Source organism: Rhinolophus sinicus, linkage group LG07, assembly GCF_036562045.2.
Source record: "Rhinolophus sinicus isolate RSC01 linkage group LG07, ASM3656204v1, whole genome shotgun sequence".
NCBI classification, from domain to species: Eukaryota; Metazoa; Chordata; class Mammalia; order Chiroptera; family Rhinolophidae; genus Rhinolophus; species Rhinolophus sinicus.
Window position 1 is genome coordinate 80,689,189 of NC_133757.1, and position 24,327 is coordinate 80,713,515.

A 24,327-nucleotide genomic window follows, 5' to 3' on the forward strand; every position below is an offset into this window, starting at 1 on the left:
TGCCATTAATCCCCCTCAGAACACTTCCCCTCACTTCGAACACACTTATTCCATTGTTCTTGCCACTTTCTGAAGCAGTTCTGGACGTCCTCTTTCATGCATGTCTTTAGTTGTGCTGTCGTGGCTGCCTCGATGTCCTGAATGGATTCAAAACGTTTACCTTTCATGGTCACGTTGACTTTGGGGAAGAGCTAGAAAGTCACATCGTGCCAGATCCAGTGAAAAAGGTGGATGAGGAGACACTCATGTTTTTATTTGACAGAAATTGCCATTCTAGAAGTGATGTGTGACACAGAGCCTTTCTGTTGTGATCAAAAAATACGGTGAATGCTGCTTCTGAGTCCCATCCAACGGAAAGGCAGGATCTTCAATACGGGAAGCGGCATGTGGAACCTTCGTAACATTGTTTGGTGCAATGAGTCAGGTGTGAGCTACAGTTGAGAGAAGGTGTGTTTCAAAGTGTGCCATAAATCATCCTCCATCATGACAACGCTCTGTGTTACACATTGCTTCTGGTATACAGCAATTTTTGTATTTTTTTTCTTTATGAGTCATTCTTTGGAGATATATGAGTAGTTACATTATCATTTCCTCATTAAGAGGTAATAAAGATATTCTCCTGTAAAAAAATAATATTCCAATGTCAGTAATTAAAAAAACCCCCACAAAATCTATGCAAAAATACATGGTGAGCTAAATATCAAAATGTTAAAGACAGAATCAGTGAGCTCTGAGCCAAGTTATATGGCAGACTGAACAAAAGGAAAATCAAGAATTCTGATCCTGTTTTTTTTCAAATGTTGATTTTTTTAAATTGTGCATTTTTTTGCATTCATCTTGGATATTGAATAATGAAATGTGTTAATACTTGGAAGATTTGTGTAATTCAGTGAACTAACATTTTTCAAATGACTAGTGCATCATATTTCAAAATCATGCATGGGTAAAGATGCACTCAATGGATTTTAATGTTAATAGAGTACAAAAAGTTCACTGACAGTTTCAGATCCCACACTGCAACTATCTTTTAGGAAACTAAAATGTGTCAAATTTTGGTGTAGTCTCAAAGAATAGCCACAATTACCTGAAAAGCAGGTTAAAATATTCTTGCCTTTCTTTTTATTTTTAATTTAATTTAATTATTTTTTTAAAAAGTTTATTGGGGTGACAATTGTTAGTAAAATTACATAGGTTTCAGGTGTACAATTCTGTATTACATCATCTATAAATCCCATTCTTCCCTTTCTAAATTACCTGTTTATGTGAGGTTGAATTGTCTTTATATATTTCAACCAAAATAATACATCATAACAAATTCATTTGATTCTCATTATTTATGGTAGTTTTGTTCTGTAAAGTTGCGCACACAGTTAATTAGCAAATAAAGCATTGTTCCTAAGGAGATATACTGGGTTAGGTTTCTGTGAGCCTCTGGTCACAACAGTTTTGTCAACCAGTCAACAACCAATCAATGCCTAACTCTGTTTTATGTGTGTTTCTGTTTATATACACACAAACACACATACACACGAGGTTGGACAATTAAGTTTGTGAACTTGTTGCAACAATGTTGCTAACCTTTTTTGATATCAGAGGGATTATTCATTATGAATTTGTACCAACTGGACAGACAGTAACCAAGTTTACTATTTGGAAGTGCTGAAAAGGCTGCATGAAAAAGTTAGACAAGCTGAACTTTTCACCAACAATTCATGGCTCTTGCATCACGACAATGCACCAGCTCACACGGCACTGTCTGTGAGGGAGTTTTTAGCCAGTAAACAAATAACTATATTGGAACACCCTCCCTACTCACCTGATCTGGCCCCCAGTGACTTCTTTCTTTACCCGAAGATAAAGGAAATAGTGAAAGGAAGACATTTTGATGACATTCAGGACATCAAGGGTAATACGACGACAGCTCTGATGGCCATTCCAGAAAAAGAGTTCCAAAATTGCTTTGAGGGGTGGACTAGGCACTGGCATCAGTGCATAGCTTCCCAAGGGGAGTACTTCAAAGGTGACCGTAGTGATATTCAGCAATGAGGTATGTAGCACTTTTTCTAGGATGAGTCACAAACTTAATTGTCAGACCTTGTGTGTGTGTGTGTGTGTGTGTGTGTGTGTGTGTATTTGATTTGTCAACACTGAATTCACAGCCAACAGCACTATAGCTCATGCCTGAACGGAGCTTATGTAACACATGTTTTCTCCGTGAGGCACATCACGGTTTTCTTGTTCTAGCAAACACTAGACAGCACTTCAGCATTATGCCTGGGGGCCAATTTAAACAGTAAAATCAACAAAAAACAGAAAAATGTGGCACCAGATAGCCCATGGAAAGGACATCTCTTACAGTATGACAGTTGAAACAAGAAGGCAGACATAGCCTTGTTCAACCTCAACTGGGAACCCGCACGTTGGCCAGTTCAAATTTTGCATCACTCTGAGCATGTCCACTAATGGCCACACAAGTGCCATGAGCATTGATTTTTGGGTTCCAAATAAGTTTAAGCGAGTGGGTGAATTTGCAAATATGGGGTGTGCACATAATAAGGATCAACTGCATGAGAACCCTACTTTCTTTCCATTGAGCTAGCTAGCAAAGCAATTTGCAAAAGTGTGAAACATTGCCTCTCTTGTCACTAAGTTTTTCTTGTTTTGGAAAATGTTATTTTTCATAAAAATATACTCTTTATGTAATCATGTAATGAGTGTATTTTTATGTTAAAATGAATAAATATTTAAAAACATTCTTCAATTTTAATTTCTCCTACAGTAAAGATGAATAGGTATAACCGACATAGATGGAAATTCTTTGCAGTCCTCCAGCATCTTTTTATTTTATTTTTATTGAAATTTTTTTATTCAAGTATGGTTGGCATGCAATTTAATATTAATTTCAGGTTTACAACATAGTGATTTGACATTTATATACCTTATGATGTGATTGACCACCACGACAAGTCTAGTAACCATCTAGTAACTGTCACCATGCAAAGTTACTACAATATTATTGACTATATCCCCTGTGCTGTACACTGCATCCCTGTGGCTTACTTATTTTTATAACTGGAAGTTTGTACCTCTTATTCCCCTTCACCTTTTCCATCCATTCCCTCTCTATGATCTTTTTCATCAACAGACACAATTTCTTAGAACACTTTTAGATTTACAGGAAAATTGAGAGGAGAGTACAGGGAGTACCTCCAACCCCAACAATTTCCCCTGTTATTAATATCGTTCATTAGTATGACACATTTGTTACAACTAATGAGCCAAAATTGACACATTATTAAAGTCCACACTGTATTGAGATTTCCTCAGTCTTCTCTTAACATCCTTTTTCTGTTCCAGGACCCCATATTATATTAGTCAGTTCTCCTTAATCTCCTGAGACAGTTTCTCACACTTTCTTTGTTTTTGATGACGTGACAGTTTGGAGGAGCGCTGGTCAGGTATGTTGTGGGATGCTCCCTAGTGGAATTTGATTTTAAAAAATCATGGGATGGTGAGTTTGGCGGGGTCCTCTACAATTTTTAAGAGTGTAAAGGGGTTCCGAGACCCAATAGCTTGAAAACTGCTGCTATTTTACTTATTATTTTATGTAAAAGAGCAAGGGTGTTCTGTCTTCCCCACTCAGTCTCCAGCCTCTAGTACAGCCTGTTGAACAGCAGAGGCACAAGAAATATTTGTGGAGCCAGTGAGTGTAAGAGCCAGGAGTTCTAGGCTTAGAGAAGAATGCAGAATCACCCGTGCACAGCCAGTGACAGGCGGAGGGCGTGAGAGCCTTCAGGGAGCAGTTGCAGGTGCCGCCCAGGAGAACCTGACAGCTAAGGCAGGGGTTCAACCTTAGCCACCCATTGAAATCACTTGGGGAGCATTAAAATATGCGGATGCTTGAGCCCTGAGCCCTGTGCCCAGGGACGCTAATGTGATTGGTCTGAGGTGACATCCGGACATCAGAAGTTTTAAAAGCTTTCCTGGTTCTTCTCAAGTACTGCTAAGTTCGAGAACCACCTAGCTAGGAGGTACTGCCAAGGAGGAGAGTCCGTTCTATGTGTACAAAGAGCTGGAATTGAGGTACTGCTCTCTGGCTCTCTCTTGGGCAAATTACTGAACCTCTCTGAGCTCCTGTCCCCTTATCTGCAAATGAGGGTAGTGATATCTAGTTCATAGGAGTCTGCAGTTTAAATATCAGTCAAAGAGCCTGTCTAGACTAGGAAGTTGCCATCAACAATTGCTTGATAATATTAACAGTAATAATAGCACACATGTATTGATTTTTTTATCAGGTGTGTAGTCCTGTGCTCACCTTTTTATAATGGCAGTTAGCTTTCAGGAGAGGCGGGACATGTTGGAAGCAAGTCAGTACCGTTTGAGAAGAAAAGCAGGATCAGCACTGTCCGATCAACTTGCTGCTAAAGGCCGAAAGGAAGAATATTAATTACAATAGTAACAGGAATTATCCATCTCCCATTTGCACAGTGCTTCACGCTGCACAGAGCATTTCCACTCATGCGCTTTAATTTTCTGTGAGGTCAGAAGAGTCATATCTGTTGTTCAGCTAAGAAAGCCAGGCTTCAGAGAGGAAGAGGGGCTGGCTCAAGGGCGCACAGCAGCCAAGGCCAGAAAGTGAACCCTAAGGGAGACGTGGGGCTGAGGAACCCACGCGGTGGACGGGGTTACTGGGACGCCCGCGCCCGCGCCTTCCCCCCGGGATGTGGGCGCCAGACCAGTGGTGCCAGGCTGGCCCCAGGCTCTCTAGGGATGTACAGTCTTGGGGAGGGCTCCGGAGGCGGCGGGAGGCGGGGGCTCGGAGGCGCGGCTCTGCGCTGCGGGCGGGGGCTGGACGCGGGAGAGGCCACCCAACCCAGGATCCCCCTCCTTCCGCAAACACGAGGTGCAGCTTCTCCAGCGAAGCTGCGGAGTCTGGGCGCTGGGGAGGCGGGGGGCGTCCCAGAGGGGATCCCGCCCCCTCCCCCGGCAGCGCGGCGCCCCGCACCCACGTGAGCTCACGGCCCTCGCGGAACCCAGCCGCTGCACAGCGCTTCCCGGCTCCGCGCGGTGCCTCCGCGGTCCGGTCCCCGCGCCAGCACTGTGCTGTCACTGGCGGGTCCCCGCTGCCCCAGCCGGGCGCTTCGCGGGGCTCCGGCTCTTGCATCCCGACGCAGCGCGCAGGCCGAGGCGCGGGTAGGCCCACCCCGCCGCTCCGGACGCGGGTGAGTGGGGACACGGCGGCCGGTCAAGCGCAGGGGCCCTGAAGTTCGGTGCAGGAGGGATCTCCGGCGGGTTTGGCCCACTGTGGGGTCAGGGGGTGAAGCGCCACCTGTGTCCTTGTTCCCATTTTGGCAGCTCTTTGTCTCAGTTCTTCCCTGACCCTTAGCCTCGTCGCTGCCGCTCACCTCCGGGTCGCCCTGGTGAGTTTCCTCCCGCGTCTCCAATCCCAGGGTCTCTCTGCCTGTCTCCCCTCATCCCCACCCCATTCCTCTACCTGTGGTCTCCACACTTGGGCAGGTTCCATCTCTGTGCCTGATGCCTCGTCCCTTTCCAGGGCTTGGTCCCTCATCTATCAGCGGGTTTATTCCTCCAACCCTGGACAGACCTGGTTGTGACCGAGACTTTGGTCACCACTGCAGGTGGTCTGGGTCCAAAGATGTGTGTGAGGTGGTGGGATGTGTGCGTGTGTGAGGCAACTTATGAGTGGGGTTGCTTCTCAAAGAGGTGTGTGGGGCTGAATATTTAAATGGAATAAATTTGAATGTTTGAAGTTTTGTGTCCTGTGTGCCAAATGTGTGTGTGTGTGTGTGTGTGTGTGTGTGTGTGTGAGTGTGTGTGTGTAGGAATTGTTTGATTGTCACTGCCTGTATGGAGTTTCATTTACAAAGGGGAGTTGTGTAGGGCTGCGAAGGTGTTTGTGGGGTTGTCTGTCGGATGGTGTACATGAATGTGGCAAGTGTGTGTGCATATGTTTGTGTGTGCAGGAACTGTATGACTGATGCTGCATGAGTGCAACTGGATTTCTGAAGGTGTGTGGGGCTGTATGTCTGAACAGTTCTCTGTATGAGGTTGTATGACCGAGTGTGTGTGTGTGTGTGTGTGTGTGTGTGTGATGTGTGGTGTTTGTGATTTCCTAGCAGAGTGTTGAGAAAATATATGGAAAGCAACCTTGTTTTGTTCACCGTACCTTGTTTCAGCTTTAGAACGTAAGAGGCTTCTTTTCTTTCCCTTGGCTCAGAGGTGCCACCAGCACCTCTCATCCGAGCCTGGAGGTTGGGGGACCCAGGTGGGAGACCCATCCTTGAGCTCCTGCAGAGACTGAGGACACTAGAAGGGCCGTTTCCCAAACAAGACCTAAGATACAATGTCAAGAGAATGCCTAGGGCCAGGAGAGACTAGAAAAGAGAACTCAGGGTAGGGTAGACGCGGCCAGGGCTCCCAGGGGGACTGCGAAAGGCCCCAGTGGAAGCCGAGGTCCTGGGAAAACCACTGTAAGTCAGATAGTGCTTGACAAGTGATGCAGATAGGACTGAGAAAATTGATAAGAAGATACCTTCCCACTTCAGCATCTTTTTCTGTCTTCAGTTGTGTGTTGGGTTTCTGCTTTTTATCAACCGCTGTTGGCATCTATTTTGTGCTCACCAGGCGCTGTTCTAAACATCACATGCGTTGGGCCATCGAAGCCACATAGAAGATGCCCTGTAGAGTGGGGTCTGAAATAAGAGCTCAGATATGTTCTTCTGCTAGGCCAGGTGTCAGCAAATTTTTTCAATAAAGGGCCAGAGAGATTGTATTGTGGCTCATATAATCTCTGTCCCAACAACGCAACTCAGCCATGATAGCACACAGATAATATGTAAGGAATGAGTGTGGCTGTGTGCCAATAAAACATTATTTACAACAACAAGCAGTGGGCAGGATTTGGCCCTCAGACTATGGTTTGTCCATGCCTGCTCTGTACCATACCACTTTCTGTAAGGAATAGCAAGGAAATAGACAAAACTAACTCTGCAGTTGTTGTGACTAGTTTAGGTCTCAGCTGATCACTCTCTTGGGACCCACAGGTAGCTTTGAGCTACCACTCAGTGACTGGAAGCATACAGAGAGGAGAGGGAGAAATTGGGTTGACTGTGTGGGGTGTGGTCCCACGTCCGAGATTTTCCACAGCAAGGTGAGAAGCAGCATCGATGGATCCATTTGGAGCAAGACCCCAATTGGGATTTGGCATTGGGGCCCCAGAGGCTTAGACTTGGAAAGTTCAGGCAGATGTCCCATCCCTCAGTTATGGGGGAAATAGAGGAGGGCAAGGAAGACAGTGACCTCAAAAAGTAGCCACTAAGCCAGTGGCAGGAAAAAAAAGAAAAAGTCCAGGGACCTACATGCTGGTAGAACTGAGACTTCCTACCGACTCCCAGACCTGACCTGGATGAATTCAGGCAGTGGGGGTGTGGCTGGGGGGTGGCCAGGATGGGTATTAGGAGCTGTGATCCCTCAGAGAGTAGCTGAGCGAGACCAAGTTCTTATTGGTACAGCACACTCAGGCAAACCAAATATGCAGAGTTCCACACAGGATACAATATTTACTGTCTTCCTTTGGCTTAGAGAGTTTTTTCTAAGAGTGAGTTGAATCTGGTGTATCAGTCATGAAATAGCACACTCAAAAGGGGGGATTGGAAAGACTTTAAGTTAAGGACTATTTACAAAGCGATGGGCAGGGTTAAGGGACACCGGTATGGCTGGTGTAGCACTCAGGGACCAGCCTGAGTGGGAAGTCGCAGGGAGGGAGCAGGAGAGGGACCCAGGGAGAGTGGTGGCTGCAACAGAGGTTTGTCCGTTTTTCTTTTTTTTCAATCGAAATATATTTGACATATAACATGGTGTGAATTTAAGGTAGACGCCATGTTGTTTTGATACATTTGTATATTGTGATAGGATTGCTACTGTAGTGAGAGCACCTCTATCTCGTCAAGGGATCCAAGAACACCCAATGGGATAAGGACAGTCTCTTCAGCAAATGGTGCTGGGAAAACTGAAACTGGATAAACACATGCAGAATAACAAAACTGGACCCCTGTGTCACACCACGCACAGCAATTCACTTGAAATGGATCAAAGACTTAAACGTAAGACCTGATACAATAAAACTCCTACCAGGAGAAAACGTAGGGAAGAAGACATCGGTCTGGGCAGTGATTTTTGGATATGACACCAGAAGCGCAGACAACAAAAACAAAATCAACAGATGGGGACTACATCAATCTTAAAAGCTTCTGCGCAGCAAAAGAAAGAATTAACAATACGAAAAGGCAACCTACTGAATGGGAGAAAAGTTTTGCAAACCAAATATTGGAAAAGGGGTTCATGTTCAAAATATAAAGAACTTACACAACTCAATAAAAAAGAACCCAAAGTCCAATTAAAAAACAGGCAGAGGAACTGAACAGACATTTTCCCGAAGATGCCCAAATGTCCAATAGGCACAGAGGACTGTCGGATGCAAGCGGCGGCCTTAGGTGCAGGGGCACAGCCACTGCCAAACGGGGTGTGGAGGGGGAGCTGGGAGAATCAGAGCTGCCCCTCCTCCCACCCTCCCCTCTCCTGCTGCCTCCCACTGGCCAGACCGAAAGGGCAGCCAGTGGGCAAGGGAGCCTGGGCGATGCCATCTCTAGTGGTCAGCCTTTTGCCTGGGCATGAATGTAGAGGGGTAACAGAATTCCCAGCATCCCTGAAATAGGGGCACTGCCACATTTTTTGCTGTGAGATCTGTATAGAGGCGCTGCTGCGTACCCTTCGGGAATTGGAGGCCCAGGGCTGTCGCGTCCAGCGCAACACGGGTAGTGAGGGTGCGAGAAGGGGCGGCTTTGGATTAAATTTTTAAGAAAGAAACATACAGAGACTTAGTGCAGTTAAATCTCAGAAGGCCAGGGGTCTCACAGTCGTGAAAGACTGGAGCCCAGAACAAAGCCGCCTGGAGGTTTTTATTGATAAGTATACCAGGGAGTAGCAGTGTTTTTGGCACGGTCTGTGAGACTCACTTATCACGTTATAGAAACAACCCAAACCAGTTATGTTGATCTTCAAACAGCCAAAGCAGAAAGTCCTTGAGGTGAGGTGTGCAACTCTTTTAAGGGACATATATCACATGTTGAAATTGTTTCGCAGAGCTGAGCAGAGAGAGCTTAATCTTATCACTCTCAAGACTTTTCCCCCAATTAGGTGAGAGGGAAAAGCCAGAGCCAGCAGCCGCTTTTCTCAGGCAGGGGGGAGGGGAGACAAGGCCCCTTCCCAAATCTTTCTAAGGCAGCTCATGGGGGGGTGGTCTCCATGGGGTTCCGCCTGGCTTAAGTTGTCCCCCCCACCCCCCACCCCCCCACCCCCCCGTGAGGGATCTTACTCATCTTTGGCTGCAAACCCTCTTTTGGAGACTAAATAGAGAGAAATATACAGTCCCAGAGATGCACAGTCTCACACACTTTTCTTTCCTTAAGGAAAGACATGGGGGGGGACAGTCTGCTAGGCTGTTGTGTGACAACACAGGGCCCACGATCCTTTTAGGAACCCACAGAAATGTTTTCACTTCCTTTAAAATCAGAAGAAAGAATTAAACTTGCAGGTCAAAGGAAATATTTTAATAAATAACATGAGATGAAATTCACATATCAGAAAACCAGCCATTTTAAAGTGGCATTTAGTACGCTTGCTATATTGTACAACCATCACCTCTACCTAGTTCCAAAATAATATATTCATCTATACATCAATACAGTTGTAAAACGTACTTTTCATTTTTTTAATGGAGGAAGGAGTCCACAAAGGTATAAGTTCCTCAGGCTCATGAAAGTCACATGTCAAGCTGCCCTTACGTGTAAGGTGTTTAGTTGGTAAAAGGGGAGGCAGGTGTTCATTTTTATATGCATTGTATTTAAGCTGTATTAAACTATAATTTAGTAATGACCTAAAGTAATGACCGAATTTATCTAAAGTTTCCCTTTTAGATACATTTATTTAGACAGTAAATAAGGTTATATGGATGTGGCCGAATTTAAAGAGGAGACAGCAAAGTCTGAAGCTGAGGAAGCAATGCCCGGCACCCCAGAGAACACCACATTTCCCTTCAAAGATGGGTCCTCAAGAGCCACTGGGGTCCAGGATTGTCACCATTTCCTTCCCAAGGGACTGCCCCCTCTTCCTGCACCAGGACCCTCCTGCAGAGCAGCTGCATCTGTTGGGCACCCACTATTTGCCAGGCTCTTGCTGTCATTGATTTTTTTTTTTTTTTTTTTAGAGTTGTTCAGTAATTGTATTGAGAGAACAAATTCCAAACAAGAGTAAAGCTAGAGGTAAAACGTCTAGGGCAACTTCCTTCTACATTGGAAAGTCTTTAACATGACATACTTAGAAATATGTATTTTCCAGTATCTGGCACAGATTCACCTGCTCACCAATGAGGAAAAAGGAAAACCTTTGACTGTGAAAGACAGGAGTAGGTTGAGTCTAGAGACAACAAGAGAAACAGATTGTTTCCACGTCGCTGTCATTGATTTTGTTGTTGAAAGCCGATGTGTCAGCACCTCCAGGCCAGACACCAAACGATATTAATTTGGGGGGCTAGCCCCAAGGTAGCATGTCTAGGGCTCTGCATGCAGTGGGCACTCTGCAAAGGCTTGTTAGATTGGTTTGCGAGCCGGGGCAGGCAATGGCTTGTGACGATCTCATGAAACAAGGAGAGGGCTGCAGTCAGGGAATGGCAAAAGCATCTGTTATATTGTGGTCTCCTTCACCGCCTCTTGCCCAGCGATTCTGACACCGTGACCCTTTTCTGCCAGGACGTGACCCTTGAACCCTGGGCAGTATTCTCAGGCGTCTCCGCTGGGGCAAACCCAGCAGATCGACATCGTCCCTCCCTGCTGTCTGGATTCTCTCCGAGTTCCTCAGCGGCTTCCTCCACCCTTCCCCCTCTACCCACATCCGCCCTCTATTTCGTCCCCTCACCAGGCCCGGGCCCCTCTGTCCCCCGCAGATAGACGATGAGCAGCCACGGCAACAGCCTGTTCCTGCGGGAGAGTGGCCAGCGACTGGGCCGGCTGGGCTGGCTGCAGCGGCTGCAGGAGAGCTTGCAGCAGAGAGCGCTGCGCACGCGCCTGCGGCTGCAGACCATGACCCGCGAGCACGTGCTGCGCTTCCTGCGCAGGAACGCCTTCATCCTGCTGACAGTCAGCGCTGTGATCATTGGTGAGTGGGCTGGGAGGGCGGGACTCCAGGGAAACTCCTTGTGCACACGTCTCGTCTTTTCATTCTGCCTCCTCATTCTTACCTGCACACATACAAATGTCCCATTCTACCAGCCACTCCACCTCAGGGACACTGACACAAATAGTGCACACTCCTGCAAACACAGCTGTGTGTGTACACAGTGTCATATGTATATGCATGTGTGCATATGTCCATATCTGCATACTATACAAACACACTTTCTGCATATGAACACACAAACATTTTTATGCATGCACAAAACTTACAGTTGCAAAGACATAAACTCACATACATAGTTGCACACATATACTAGAACTTAGAAACACATTCACAGGAACATACATTCCTCTGCACACACATCGGCACACTTATAAGCTTAAATACACATACACTCCACGTTTGAAAACTACATATATATAAGTCACACATATACACGTATGGGAAAAACATGCGTTTCATGTGCATGGGTCCGTACATACAGGCACAGATACATGAGCACAAATGAGTATACACTGTCACATATGTGTGCATATGTACACACGAATGTGTGCAGACCTTTACACACAAATTTACACAGTATTAACACGGTAACATCAATCCATACATTTCCACAATGTACACACACACACACACACACACACACACACATACACTCTCATATAGAATGTTTCTGTTTTTCTCTCACCCCTATCCATGCATACTGTTCACGGGATGGATGGCCCTGCTTGGGGCCAAGGGACCCAAACTCCACTCCATGGACATCTTTCTGGCCTTAGGGATCAGCCTGGCCTTTGCCCTGCGCCCGTACCAGCTCACCTATCGCCAGATCAAATACTTCTCTTTCCCTGGAGAGCTTCTCATGAGGATGCTGCAAATGCTGGTGCTGCCACTCATTGTCTCCAGCCTGGTGACAGGTGAGAGAGCCCAGGCCAGTGTTGGCCTCCGTGACCCACCCCAGAGCCCAGGCTTGAACCTAGAGCCAAAGTGGTCCCAAGCACTTAGGACCTCAGACACGGAGCGTGCACCAAGCCCCGAGTCCTTGGCCAAAGGCAGGGTCCTAATCAGACCCAGGCTCCAGACCCCATATAACCTTCAGCACTTAGCTCAGTAACTTTCCTGTAGTTTTCACTGGAGATAAAAATACCAGCCTGCCAGCAGCTTAGTATCATCCAGAGGTGAAAAGAAGGCTGTGGTGGGGCAGCCTGGGAAGGTAGCTGGAATATGGCGTGGATGGTCAGGGAGGTGACGTGGATGAAGGTGTCTGAGATGGAGGGGACAGGATGGTGGGTGGGGGGTGGAATGGAAGCATGGATGGACTATGAAAGGGTCAGCAAACGTTTTCTATAAAGGGCCAGGTAGGTAAATATTTCCAGCTTTAGGGCTGTATCTGTCATGACTACTCAATTCTGTCATTGGACCACAAAAACAGGTGCAGGTTAATACGTAAATAAATGGGTATGGTTGTGTCCCAATAAAACTTTATTTACAAAAACAGGCAGTGGGACAGATTTGGCCCCTGGGTGGTTGATTGTCAATCTCCAGGTTTTGGAACAGGCACGAAGGTAAAGGTGTGAAAGAATGGTTTATTGGGTTCGGTTTCCTGGAAACAGAGCCTGCGATGGAGATATTTGTGCAAGCAATTTGTTGAGGATAACTCTTATGAGAAACTCATGAGGAAGTGAGGGGGGCAGGATGGGGTGGGGCAAGAAGCTAAGCAGGGACATGTGTTCAGTAGAAGGTTGGCCTCTCGGCCTGATCCCATGGGGAGCTCTGGAGCATGAGCCACGCTACAGAATTGTTCCCTCCAACTCTGATCCCATCTGATTCAAAGGAGCTGGACTTTTAAATCTCTGTATCAGTCAGTCATTGGCTGTGGGTCTCCTATGGGGCCTTTCTGGGTAAGGTAGCTCCTGTTTTGCGAAGGCAGTTCTCAGGGGGCGGGGGTAATATGAGCTGTTAGCAGCCAACACACTCAGTGGCTGAAGGATAGGTGTATCAGCCTGGTAAACGGTGTCTGGACAGGGCACCAAAAGCATCTACTATAGACAGTGCACAGTGAGCTGGGTGGGAGGGGTATGTCATTATGGGGAGGATAGTGGGATGAAAAGTGGAATGACAGTGAGGTCATGGTGCAAAATAGGGGTAAATGGAGGGTAGCATAGGGGTTGAAAAGGTTTGCTTGGAGCAGAAGAAGGCTTAGTGAGGCAGTGCCGGGAAAAAAGGGCAGGTGGAAGTTGTACATGGAACATAGAATAGGGGTTGGAGAATGATGATATGGGTCAAAGGGTGGTGGTGTGGGTGCTGGGTGTGGGTGCAGGGTGGGGTGAAGGAGGAAGGGATGCTTGGTGGAATGGTTGTTGAGCTGGTGGTGTGGGAGGGAGAAGAGGATGGATGGGAGAGTGGGAGTGGGGGTGGACGGGGCTGCTTGGGGCTGCACCACTTGTTCTCCAGGTATGGCGTCCCTGGATAACAAGGCGACAGGGCGAATGGGGATGCGGGCAGCTGTGTACTACATGGTGACTACAGTCATTGCGGTCTTCATCGGCATCCTCATGGTCACCATAATCCATCCCGGGAAGGGCTCCAAGGAGGGGCTGCATCGTGAGGGCCGGATTGAGACCATCCCTACAGCCGATGCCTTCATGGACCTGGTCAGGTGACGACCTTTTGAATTTTGATGGGAATTCCAGCCCTACGTGCAACAACCTATGTTCAAGGAGAGACAAAGGGGACAGGCTGACCCAGCCTGGAAATGCAACACCCACGTTGAGCCTAGTTTTACTGGTACCCATGTTCTGCCTTGGAGCCTCGTACAAATCCTCTGAGAGCAGCTGACTCCTAGGATAGGATCTTTAGACCCTTAGCCTCGGGAGGTGATAACTGCAGCATTTTGGGATGGGCTCAGGATAGGTGGTGTTTGTTCCCAAGCTCAATTGAAGGGTGAATGATTCTCTTAGAGCTCAAGATTTTGCAGCCAGAATCAAGGCTAGCCATCGTTCTACCGTAGCCCCTGACTTGGGAGGGCAGTTGGAGGAATGCAGGAGCTGTCTGTTGTTTTTTTCCTGAGGCATCGCTGGCATGTGTTTGTGAAGTTCCTATGATGGCATAGGGTCCTACTAACGGGCTCAGACAGACCTGGGTTTGAGCTCCATCGGCACCCCTTAGCAGCTGTGCGGCTTTGGGTAACTTATATAAATTCTTTGTGCGTGTGTGCGTGTGTGTGTGTGTGTGTGTGTGTGTGTGTGTGTGTGTGTGTGTAAGATGGGGACGTCAGTGGCACTCACTTCTAGGGTTACGTAGTGTTTAAATCAGCTTGTTAGCTTACTTAGCCTGGACCAGAGTAAGTGCTCAAATGTTGGCTGCCATTATTACTATCACCTGTACTATTATATTATTATCATCTCCCTAGACACTTTCCAACATCTAACCCCTTCCCTTCACCTGATGTTTTTCTGCAGAAATATGTTTCCACCCAACCTTGTGGAGGCCTGCTTCAAACAGGTCAGGGGGGATGTACAGAGTTTGATCAGGGAGGCTGGGAGGGTGGGGGGAGCTTGCTGCTGAGTGAATGGTCCAGGGGTGAGGGGTGGGAAGAGGGGCCTGAGAGAGCAATGGCCATTGGTGTGATGATCAAGGGAGGGGTAGAGAGAAGGACGTAGGCCAAGGGCTTCCTGGGAATGGTACTAGAGGAGGAACCAAGGCTTCTGCCTGTAGGAGACAGGCCCACAAATCTGTCCAAGCATTGCCCACAAATCGTGTGCAAAATGCAGACTCTACACTCATTCTTCCATGCATTGTTCACTTACTCATTCACCTATTCATTCACTTGTTTTTCTATGCATTGGTCAAACCATTCATTCTCGTTCAGATCTCCTGGCTAAGACTCTCCAGGGTGTGGGAACCAGGGATTGGTGTTTGAAAGACGTTTCTCCAGCTGATTCTGATGCATTGGCTCCATATTTCAGTTCAAGACACAGTACAGCACGAGGTTGGTAACCAGGACTGTTGTGAGGACGGAGAACGGATCCGAGCAGAGCGCCTCCATGCCTCCTCCATCTTCAATGGAGAATGGAACCAGCATCCTGGAAAATGTCACGCGGGCCTTGGGCACCCTGCAGGAGGTGCTGACCTTTGAGGAGACGGTGCCTGTGTCTGGCTCTGCCAATGGCATCAATGCCCTGGGCCTTGTGGTCTTCTCTGTGGCCTTTGGGCTGGTCATTGGCGGCATGAAACACAAGGGCCGAGTCCTGCGGGACTTCTTCGACAGCCTCAATGAGGCTATTATGAGGCTGGTGGGCATCATTATCTGGTGAGTGCTGGGCTATGATGGGGTGAGTCGTGATGGCACAAGGGAAGGATGGAGCCAGGGCTGGGAAGTCAGGCTGTGGGGCAGCTGCCGATAGGGTCATTGGGACCATTTGACCAAAGTCGTTTATATTATGTATGTATTGGTTAATTCACTTACGCATTCATTTTCGTATTCATTCATTCCTTTCTGCAATGATTTATTCACTCATTTACTTCCTTGTTCATCTATTTATTCACTCACTCATTCATTATCCTTGTCCTCAAAGAGCTCACAGAGTGTCGGGAAGACAGACACATACTAAACAATATACTACAAGATGGAAGGTTGTATAGCAAAGGAACATTACAAAGTATTGGGAACATGGAGAAGTGAGCCAATGAAGGGATATGTGGTGAACTCTGCCTGGGAAGGGGAGAAGGGAGTCGTTGAGAAGGTCACCCGTGAGCTGGGCCTGAGGACTAGGGGAGAGGCGCCTCAAGCAGAGGGAAGAGAACGTGCAAAACCTAAAAGAACCTGAGTTGTTTGGAGAGTGGTGAGGACTTCGGGAAGGCGGGCGTGTCTGTTAACTTGGGAGTGGCGGTGGAAGATGTTCACAAGACTGTCTGGTTCCAAATTGGGAAAGACTGTATATCATCCCAAATAATTTGAAAGTAGGAGGCTAGAGGCCAAGTTAAGAGCTTGGAAAAGCAGCTGAGAGGAAAGGGAAGAAGGGCTTATTAAGGATAAGCAAGAAGATTGAGAAAGAGTATTGAAGGCTCAACTGAATGGGGAACCATGAGTTTCTAGTGGTGTCATTGGCAGGGTTGGGGAAAGTATCCACATGTACCAGGTGGCTGAGTATAGGAGGAAAGAAGATCCCGAATTGAGGAATTTTACAGAGGATGAGATGGAAGGATGGAGGTGAGGGAGTTGGGAAAGGGGTTTACAGAGTAATCATAGAGGTAGGTCGTCAAGACTTGGAGATATAACAACCACCACTGACCAGGGCTGACCCTGAGCCCAGCTTGGGGAACACAGATAGGACTGGTGAGGTCCCCCCCATCCTCGTTCCCACAGCCTTAGCTTGAGTCTTGTCATTTCTGACCCACGCTATTGCACCAACTTACCAAGCGGTCCCCACTTCCTCCAGTACATCCACATGACAATGACAAAATGTAGACTTCAGTTTCTAAGGAGAGAGGAATAACAATTGAAGCCTGGTGATGGGTGAACGTTGGCACAGCTGGCAGAAACTCACAAGACTAAGCAATGGGTTGGTCTGTGGGGGGGGAAACAGGTGAGCCCCCAATGAATTTGCTTCTTCTGTCTCCTCTATTCTCCTTTCATTCACGCTCCAGCCACACTGGCCTCTCTGCTCCTCCAATACTCCCAGCTAACGCTTATCTCAGGGGCTTTGTACTGTGCCTGCAATGCTTCCCCCTTAGATATAATGGGTGCTTCTCATCGTTCAAGCCTCAGCTTAAATGTCACCTCTTCAGAGGAGGCCTCCCCAACCTCTCACGCTGAGCAGCCCCACTCAGTGACTTTCTTTTGCAGTTTTCACCACCTGAAGCTTTTAATTACAAATCTCCACATGCACCACCGATTTCCTCCATTAGAATGTAAGCACCTTGAGGGCAGGGACCGTGTAATTGGAACATAGTAGGTGCTCAGTAGATATTTGAGTGAATGAAATATCCATGGGAAATCCAGGAGAAATAGTTCAGGGCTAGTGAATGAGTGAGAATATGCACTTATAGGACAGACAATAGGGGTATGAAAGTGACAAATGCAGAACAAAGAGTTGGGGGCAACGAATAAGGAAAGATAGAGGGCCAGATATGGCAGTTGTCTGGGCAGTGTCTAGGGAAAGACTCCTGAGGACAGTGATTAGTTGGCGTGGGGGGCGTTACTTGAATGGGGTAGTGGATGAAGGCGAGACCTTAGAAGATTGCATGCCCTGGAGTTATAAGAACTTTTCTGCTGTCTGCGGTTGAGCTGTGGGTGAGTTGCAAGGGAAGGTGGGATGCATTTGTGGGGACCAGCCCCATTTGTTAATGTATGGGGAAGTTGGGGTGGAGTAGGGTGCTGTATGGTGGGTACTGCCTGGCCTAGGGTCTTATATGGGCAAAGCCTTTGGGGACGCCAGCTCCAGGCTTGTAGGGGAAGTCATGAGGGGGCCCTGACAGGTGTCTGGCTTGGCCCAGGTATGCACCTGTGGGCATCCTGTTCCTGATTGCTGGGAAGATCCTAGAGATGGAAGACATGGCCGTCCTGGGGGGTCAGCTGGGCATGTACACCCTGACCGTCATTGTGGGCTTGTTCCTTCATGCTGGTGGTGTCCTGCCTCTTATCTACTTCCTCGTCACCCACCGGAACCCCTTCCCCTTCATTGGGGGCATGCTGCAGGCCCTCATTACCGCCATGGGCACGTCTTCCAGGTATGGCCTTATCCCCCACCACTGGTACCCTTCCTAGGCTCATTGTCTTTCACGGGCCCTTCTAGGACACCCACACTCCCTCCATTACGGAACCTCTTCTGAGTTGTTCAGTAATGTCAGGGGCTCCTGAAATTCTCCAGGTGGTTCACCCGGGCACCAATCTTTGTCCTGGGCTGGCTCTCCTGACCCCTTTTGCTCCTTTCCTGTGTCTCTGTTTTATATGGAGGAGAACCAGCTGCCAATTTTGAGGTTAGGATGAAAGTTCCAACATGCCCCATGTTCTCAGTCATTTTCTAGCTCAGAGTGTCTCGCTTCTTTTGAGATGGTGTCTGGAAGCTTTCTTGGCTTCCTTCTCCTTTTGGAGGGGGTTTTAGGTGGTTAATAAAGAGCTCATTTCCCCCCATCATCCAAATTCAAAACAATTTAAGGCATATCTTTTTTATTTATGTATTTATGTATTTATTTTTTGTATATATTTTTAAAATTAATTTCAGGTGCACCAAACAATGTAATAGTTAGACATTTATGATTTCTATCCCTCACACAGTGACAACCTCCCAGGTCATGGATGTTAACTAAACTTATTTTGGTAATAATTTCACACTATCTATCTATCTATCTATCTATCTATCTATCTATCTATCTATCTATCTATCTATCTATCTCAAATCCTTATGTTGTAAACCTAAAATTAATACATTATATGTGAATTATATCTCAATTAAAAATAAATAAATACTTGCACAGGAAAAAAAAGACGTATCATAAACATCAACAAGATGTTTGTGATAAGAAAAATACCATTTTTTTATTGCCCATAATGCTGATTAGAGAATGTGCCTTTTGATCTGTGGCCAAGTAGGATTGGTGCCATTGTACCCCAGAATTAAACTCACTTGGTCACCACAGGGCTGGACACCCAAAGGCCCTCCGTATAGGCCCTCTCACTGCATGACACAAAGCTGACCAGACAGACCCCATGTTTTGTGAACTGGCTGACCCCAAATGAGATGCCCACTCCTTTGACTAAACTCACCAATCAGCTAAGTCACTCTTCCTCCTCTGGGAAGTGGTGGGGAGAGAGGCCAAGAGGGTTAGTGTAGCTGAGGTCACTCCCAGACCAAACATGGGGAATCGGGAATAAGGGTCCTCTGTAACATTCCTCTCTTAGCCCTGAGGGGTGGCAAGTCAGACGACCCTTAGTCCTCTCCTTTCTGGGAGTGGATAGCTAGAGTGAACTAGTGGCATCGATTAGTCTAGTAATTAGCCTTGTTATTGGCTTTAAGTGGGTCAAGAGACCTTCAGCCTGGAGGACCCCATTGGTTTGTACTCTGTGCTGTGAGGAGTCCCTCTTCCTCATGCAGTTATCCGCCTCTGAAATGTTAGAGACCTGCCATCCGCCCCTCTCTCTGCCTCCCACCTGGCCTTCCAATGTTCTCAAGGGGAGCCCTCCTTTGGTCCATTGCTGCTCCAGCCCTGCCCGGCCATCCCCTGCTCTCAGCCCCCTGGGCTCTCTCTCCCCCAGCTCTGCGACACTGCCCATTACCTTCCGCTGCCTGGAGGAGGGCCTGGGTGTGGACCGCCGCATCACCAGGTTCGTGCTGCCCGTGGGGGCCACTGTCAACATGGATGGCACTGCCCTCTACGAGGCTCTGGCTGCCATCTTCATCGCTCAAGTCAACAACTACGAGCTCAACCTGGGCCAGATCACAACTATCAGGTGAGATGGTCTTGGTGGGACCCGCCAGCAGGTGAGACCTAAGAATTCACTAGCTTGGCTAGGGGAGGAGGGAGCCTCCGCTACAGGTCAAGGGAGTCCTTGGATGTTAGAGAGGGATGTGGGCAGGGCCCAGTCACCCAGGCTGGATGAGGGTCAAGGTGAGACTTCAGCCTGAGGCTGTGTGTTCCAGCAAGGTGTTCCAGTCAGATCTCCTGTCTCATGCTATTGTGGGAGGTCCCTTTGTCCAGTATTTTCCAAAGTATGACTCATGCTTCCTAATAACCTGAGGCTCTTGTTAAAAATACACATTCCTGGGCCCCGTCACCCAAAGGTGCCAACTTAGTCATTGTAAAAATAACAGCAAACATTATCATTTCCTTCAGATTTTTGCAGGGAAGTATTCCCTGAATACCCTATTTAAAATTGCCGTCTGGACTTTCTGAGGCTGCACCATTTCCTCATAGCACCAGCTGCCTTAGTGTACATTTTACTTATTCATCTTGCTTCTAGGTGTCTAGCATGTGGTAGATGCTCAATAAATATTAGTTGAAAGAGCTAATTTATGGAAAGCTCTGTAAACAATTTTGTTTAAGGTACCTTTGTGTTCATTTTTTTGTGTGTTTGATCCTCACAACACCCAAAGGTGGGTAAAATTATCATTACCGTTTTAGAGAGGAGGAAATGGAAATTGAGGTAGGTTAAGTCACTTTCCCAAGGTCACCGAGTGGGAAGAGGTAAGAGAGCCAGAAGTCCCGTAAGCTCGGCGCCAGGGTGGGCGGAGTGATGGATGGCTGGGAGGACGGAGCAGGCATTCACGAAGCTGGGCCAGGAAGCAAAGGTCTATGTGGGCAAAGATCTGAGATTCTCTTGCTCAGGTGAAGAGTCTGAGTCAGCAGACCCTGCTTGCTTCTGTCCCATATTCAGCGTCCCCTGCCGCCTTCACGTGGGCAGGAAGTACTTGGAGCTCATGGGGCTGCTGTTCCTATTCCCTGTTTCCCCTGACACAGGTCTCCTAAGTGTTGACTATTAGGGAATAACTTCTTGTTCAGCAAGTACTTATTGGCGTAGTACAGACAGCCCCAGGAGCTGGGGATGTGGCTGTGAGACACACCCTCCGGATTGTGCACTGGGTCTCTTTGGAGGTCGGTGACACAGCAGACTCAGGGTTCTGGGAATGTGCCACTGAGGATTTTCCTCCTGGCCTGGGCTCCTGGTGGTAAGGACTCTGCATGGACTCCCCGCAGAGGCTGGCTGGGACCTGCTGGACACAGCTCTGCAGGGCTCTGCTCTTATGCAGGGATTTGTTGTTGGAGGAAGAAGACAGACTCGTGTGACACCTGTGCTGATAGAGGCTCAAGGGTCAGGTTCTTGGCTGGTTGGGAATTCCTACTTTGGACTTGATCTGGACTTAACTCAAGGAAGTTTGATTTGGCTTCTGGGATCCAGCTGCAATGAGCTCATCCCATTGAGAGTATGCCGTGTGCCTCCCGAGGGCACCCACAGGTCACTGGTTATGCCAGTGCTGGTGTTTAGGGGAGATAGTCTCTCTTACTTAAAATAATGATGATAATGACCCTTCTGGAAGCCCCATTCGTGAAGCACTCTGCTCTTTTACTGCTCTCAATAACCTCACAAGGTAGCTGTATGTCTCCCATTCTACAGATGGGGAAATGGAGGCTCTGAGTTTATGTCCAAGGTTGTATGGCTAATGATAGGAGTCTGCTGGACCATTCTCTGTCCACCAACCCAAGCGTTTGCTCAATCACTGTTCTGATAGAAACGTCGTCTGGGCTAAGTGTCCCGAGTGGTTCCACGTTGGTAATTATAACATTTGGGAAGGGACTTCAGAGGCCACCAGGAAGAGGGGTGCCAACTCCAGGACACTTGACACATTTCCTGGTGAGCTCAGTGGCTTTAGAATTTTTAGCACACCATGCCAGGCAATCAGAGTTGATGCCGTAGCTAAAACCTAACTTACTCTTGATCCACTCTGTCCCTCTACTGGATGGTGGACCACCATTTCTCTCATCTCCCAGGGGTTCTACCTTTTAGTTTTCCAAAACCGTGTGTAATTTTTTCTTTTTAAAATTTACTCAGCATCACAGACAATTTCTTCTTTTAGCTCTACACTTGTCCCGTCTTCCAGAGTTTCATTCCCAGCAGCTGGATCTGTCTGTACTGACCTACCTACTTCCAGTACCTGTGCGTACAGGGAACTCAAACTTCTGGTTTACAGCTGCTGCCTGGGCTGATGCTTCTGCCCTCTTCCAGCCTGCAAGGTGGCTTAAATACCTACTTTTGCATCTACAATATGAGTTGTCCTAATGTCCCAAATTCCATCATTAGATGGACTTCCAGGTCCCAGCAAAGGATGAGAGGACCTGTCTGCATTGGCACTCAATGAAAGTCACTTTGGACCTACTTTTTATTTGGGGGATTTTAATTTAAGGTGCCCTAGGGAGCTGACCCTTTCCCTCTGTTGTGCCCTTTCTTACTCTCTTCCTCTTTTTGCCCTTCCTCCTCCTGCCCCTCTGTGTTCTCTTTCTCCATTTGCAGTATCACAGCGACAGCAGCTAGTGTTGGGGCTGCTGGCATCCCCCAGGCGGGTCTGGTCACGATGGTCATTGTGCTCACGTCGGTCGGCCTGCCTACTGAAGATATCACGCTGATCATAGCTGTGGACTGGTTCCTGTGAGTATGTCAGGCCCTGCTTCTGTCTCTCCTCGACCCTCTGCTTTCCCTGCAGGACTCCCCGCACCCCAACCTGTGGGCCTTCATTCCAGGGGACACAGCGTTCTAGGATTTTAGAATAAAGGGAGGGCCTTGGAGAATACTCCAAACTATGGCCTGTGGATCCCAAATTCTATAGAATTAACCTTGGGAAGTAGGGCAGAGAGGAGAAAAGCAACAGGGGCTTTACCCATCAGCCAGAAAGGCTGCCTTTTTACCTGTTTTATGTAGCAGTCACAAAAAGGTGATCTGTGGGACAGAGCTGGCTTGCAAATATATATATATATATATATATATATATATATATATATATATAAACAACTTTGTGACTTGGAGCTGATGGGTCCCAGAAAAACACACTTAAATAAATAAATAGAAGTAAACTCTTATTTATTTATTTTAAGTGTGTTTTTCCGGGACCCATCAGCTTCAAGTCACGTAGTTGTTTCAATCTAGCTGTGGAGGGTGCAGCCCACAGTGGCCCATGTGGGGATCGAACTGGCAACTTGTTAAGAGCACCGCGCTCTGACCAACTGAGCTAACCGGCTGCCCCCAACAAATATATATTTTTTTTAAAGTCTCAACTTGAAAAACAGGAGGTTTACATAAAATAAATATGGACCTCCTCATTCTACATGCTGTTTTGCTCACAACACTTAATTTTCTATATTGGATGTTCACGTCCTTAAAAAATTTCATTGCTGAGATCAAATGTGAGCATAACAGAGCTGGTCCATTCTGCATCCGTTAGGAGGGGAACCTGGGGACAGAGAGGGGGAGGCACCTGCATGGCTAGGGATTGGACTGGAACGTGAACCCCCAATTCTCAGACACAGGGTACCCCCTCTGCTTCATCCTCTCCCCTGTAGTGCTCTTCAAGCCTTGGTTAATGGATGTACATGGTTAATTCTCTCTCCCCTCCTCTCCCTTCCTCTCCCCTGCCTAGTGACCGACTTCGCACAATGACCAATGTGCTGGGGGACTCCATTGGAGCAGCAGTTATTGAGCATTTGTCTCAGCGGGAGCTGGAGCTACAGGAAGCTGAGCTCACCCTCCCCAGCCTGGGGAAGCCCTACAAGTCACTCATGGCACAAGAGAAGGGAACGTCCAGGGGAAGGGGAGGCAACGAGAGTGCCATGTAAGGCGGTCCTGGGGAAGCCCCATTGCCTGAATGACCGTGCACTGAACACACATGTTCTGTTTGGCATGTTTGGGGGAAACTGAGATAAAGGAGCAGGAATGTACATGGTCTTTGTTTCTCTCTGAGCCTATGCTGAAAACTTGAGGGAGGGTGGTGAGCAAGGCAGAATGGAAATGTTTTCCCTGGAGTTGGGGGTTCGGGAATCTGCTGGTTCAATAAGGTGAGGGGTCATCTTATGTTCCTTACTTTCACAAGGAGCAGCAGAATTGAAGGAGATAAAGGAAAACCACTATTTCTCATCATAAAACAATATTCATGGCCTCTGTGTTGGTGGGGTCCCCAAGACTCGCTTCAAGTTTGATGACTGGTTAGGACTCACAGAACTCAAAAAAGCTGTGATGCTCATGTTTATGGTTTATTGTAGTGAAAGGGCACAGATTAAAATCAGCAGAGGCAAGAGAAAATATGGGGCATGTCTCATATGGGGTCTCTAGTCCCGCTCCCCGCATAAGAACACAGGACATGGTGAGGCCAAACAGCAACACCCACGGAGCCATAGATAGGGGAGTCATACCACTATAGTCTTGCTGGCGGCTGGGTTGGAGACACAGGAAGCAGGAGCCACACGATCTGTAACCCACCGTCTCTGCCAACCAACCTCACTTGCTAGCTACAATCCGCCTCTCTGCAATCCGCAATCCGCACTCCGCCACGCCAAGCCACACCTTGCTAGCTTAGCCACAGCAGTTATATC

At 47.6% G+C, this 24,327-nt stretch overlaps 1 protein-coding gene and 1 long non-coding RNA gene across 5 annotated transcripts; one reads left to right on the forward strand and one right to left on the reverse strand.

Moving 5' to 3' along the window:
• Positions 1 to 20: 20 nt before the first annotated feature.
• On the reverse strand, positions 21 to 6,707 carry LOC141572700 (uncharacterized). 2 transcript variants are annotated; one of them, XR_012498080.1, is made up of 3 exons: positions 6,554 to 6,707; positions 4,316 to 4,421; positions 21 to 619 (listed from the first exon to the last, which is right to left on the reverse strand). It is a non-coding gene; the product is annotated as an uncharacterized LOC141572700 (long non-coding RNA). The 2 variants fall into 2 exon arrangements; XR_012498079.1 differs by lacking the exon at positions 6,554 to 6,707 and adding an exon at positions 5,495 to 6,540.
• Positions 4,845 to 23,676, forward strand: SLC1A6 (solute carrier family 1 member 6). 3 transcript variants are annotated; one of them, XM_019719267.2, is made up of 10 exons: positions 4,845 to 5,222; positions 11,021 to 11,232; positions 12,030 to 12,167; positions 13,705 to 13,909; positions 14,712 to 14,754; positions 15,219 to 15,562; positions 17,749 to 17,982; positions 19,508 to 19,702; positions 22,259 to 22,393; positions 23,379 to 23,676. In XM_019719267.2, the coding sequence occupies exons 2-10, from the start codon at positions 11,028 to 11,030 to the stop codon at positions 23,572 to 23,574; spliced, it is 1,695 nt and encodes a 564-aa protein (XP_019574826.1). In that variant the 5' UTR covers positions 4,845 to 5,222; positions 11,021 to 11,027; the 3' UTR covers positions 23,575 to 23,676. The 3 variants fall into 3 exon arrangements, with proteins under 3 accessions (XP_019574826.1, XP_074194137.1, XP_074194138.1); XM_074338036.1 differs by having other exon boundaries at positions 4,847 to 5,222; positions 10,996 to 11,232; XM_074338037.1 differs by lacking the exon at positions 4,845 to 5,222 and adding an exon at positions 5,400 to 5,420.
• The last annotated feature ends 651 nt before the right edge of the window (positions 23,677 to 24,327 follow it).

What these genes read in the sequence shown, in the direction of transcription:
- SLC1A6 (XM_019719267.2), top strand. Translation starts at nt 11,028, where the DNA reads ATGAGCAGCCACGGCAACAGCCTGTTCCTGCGGGAGAGTGGCCAGCGA. An exon ending in AGTCAGCGCTGTGATCATTG is followed by an intron (nt 11,233 to 12,029) that starts GTGAGTGGGCTG and finishes TTCTGGCCTTAG; the next exon opens with GGATCAGCCTGGCCTTTGCC. An exon ending in GGCCAGATCACAACTATCAG is followed by an intron (nt 19,703 to 22,258) that starts GTGAGATGGTCT and finishes CTCCATTTGCAG; the next exon opens with TATCACAGCGACAGCAGCTA.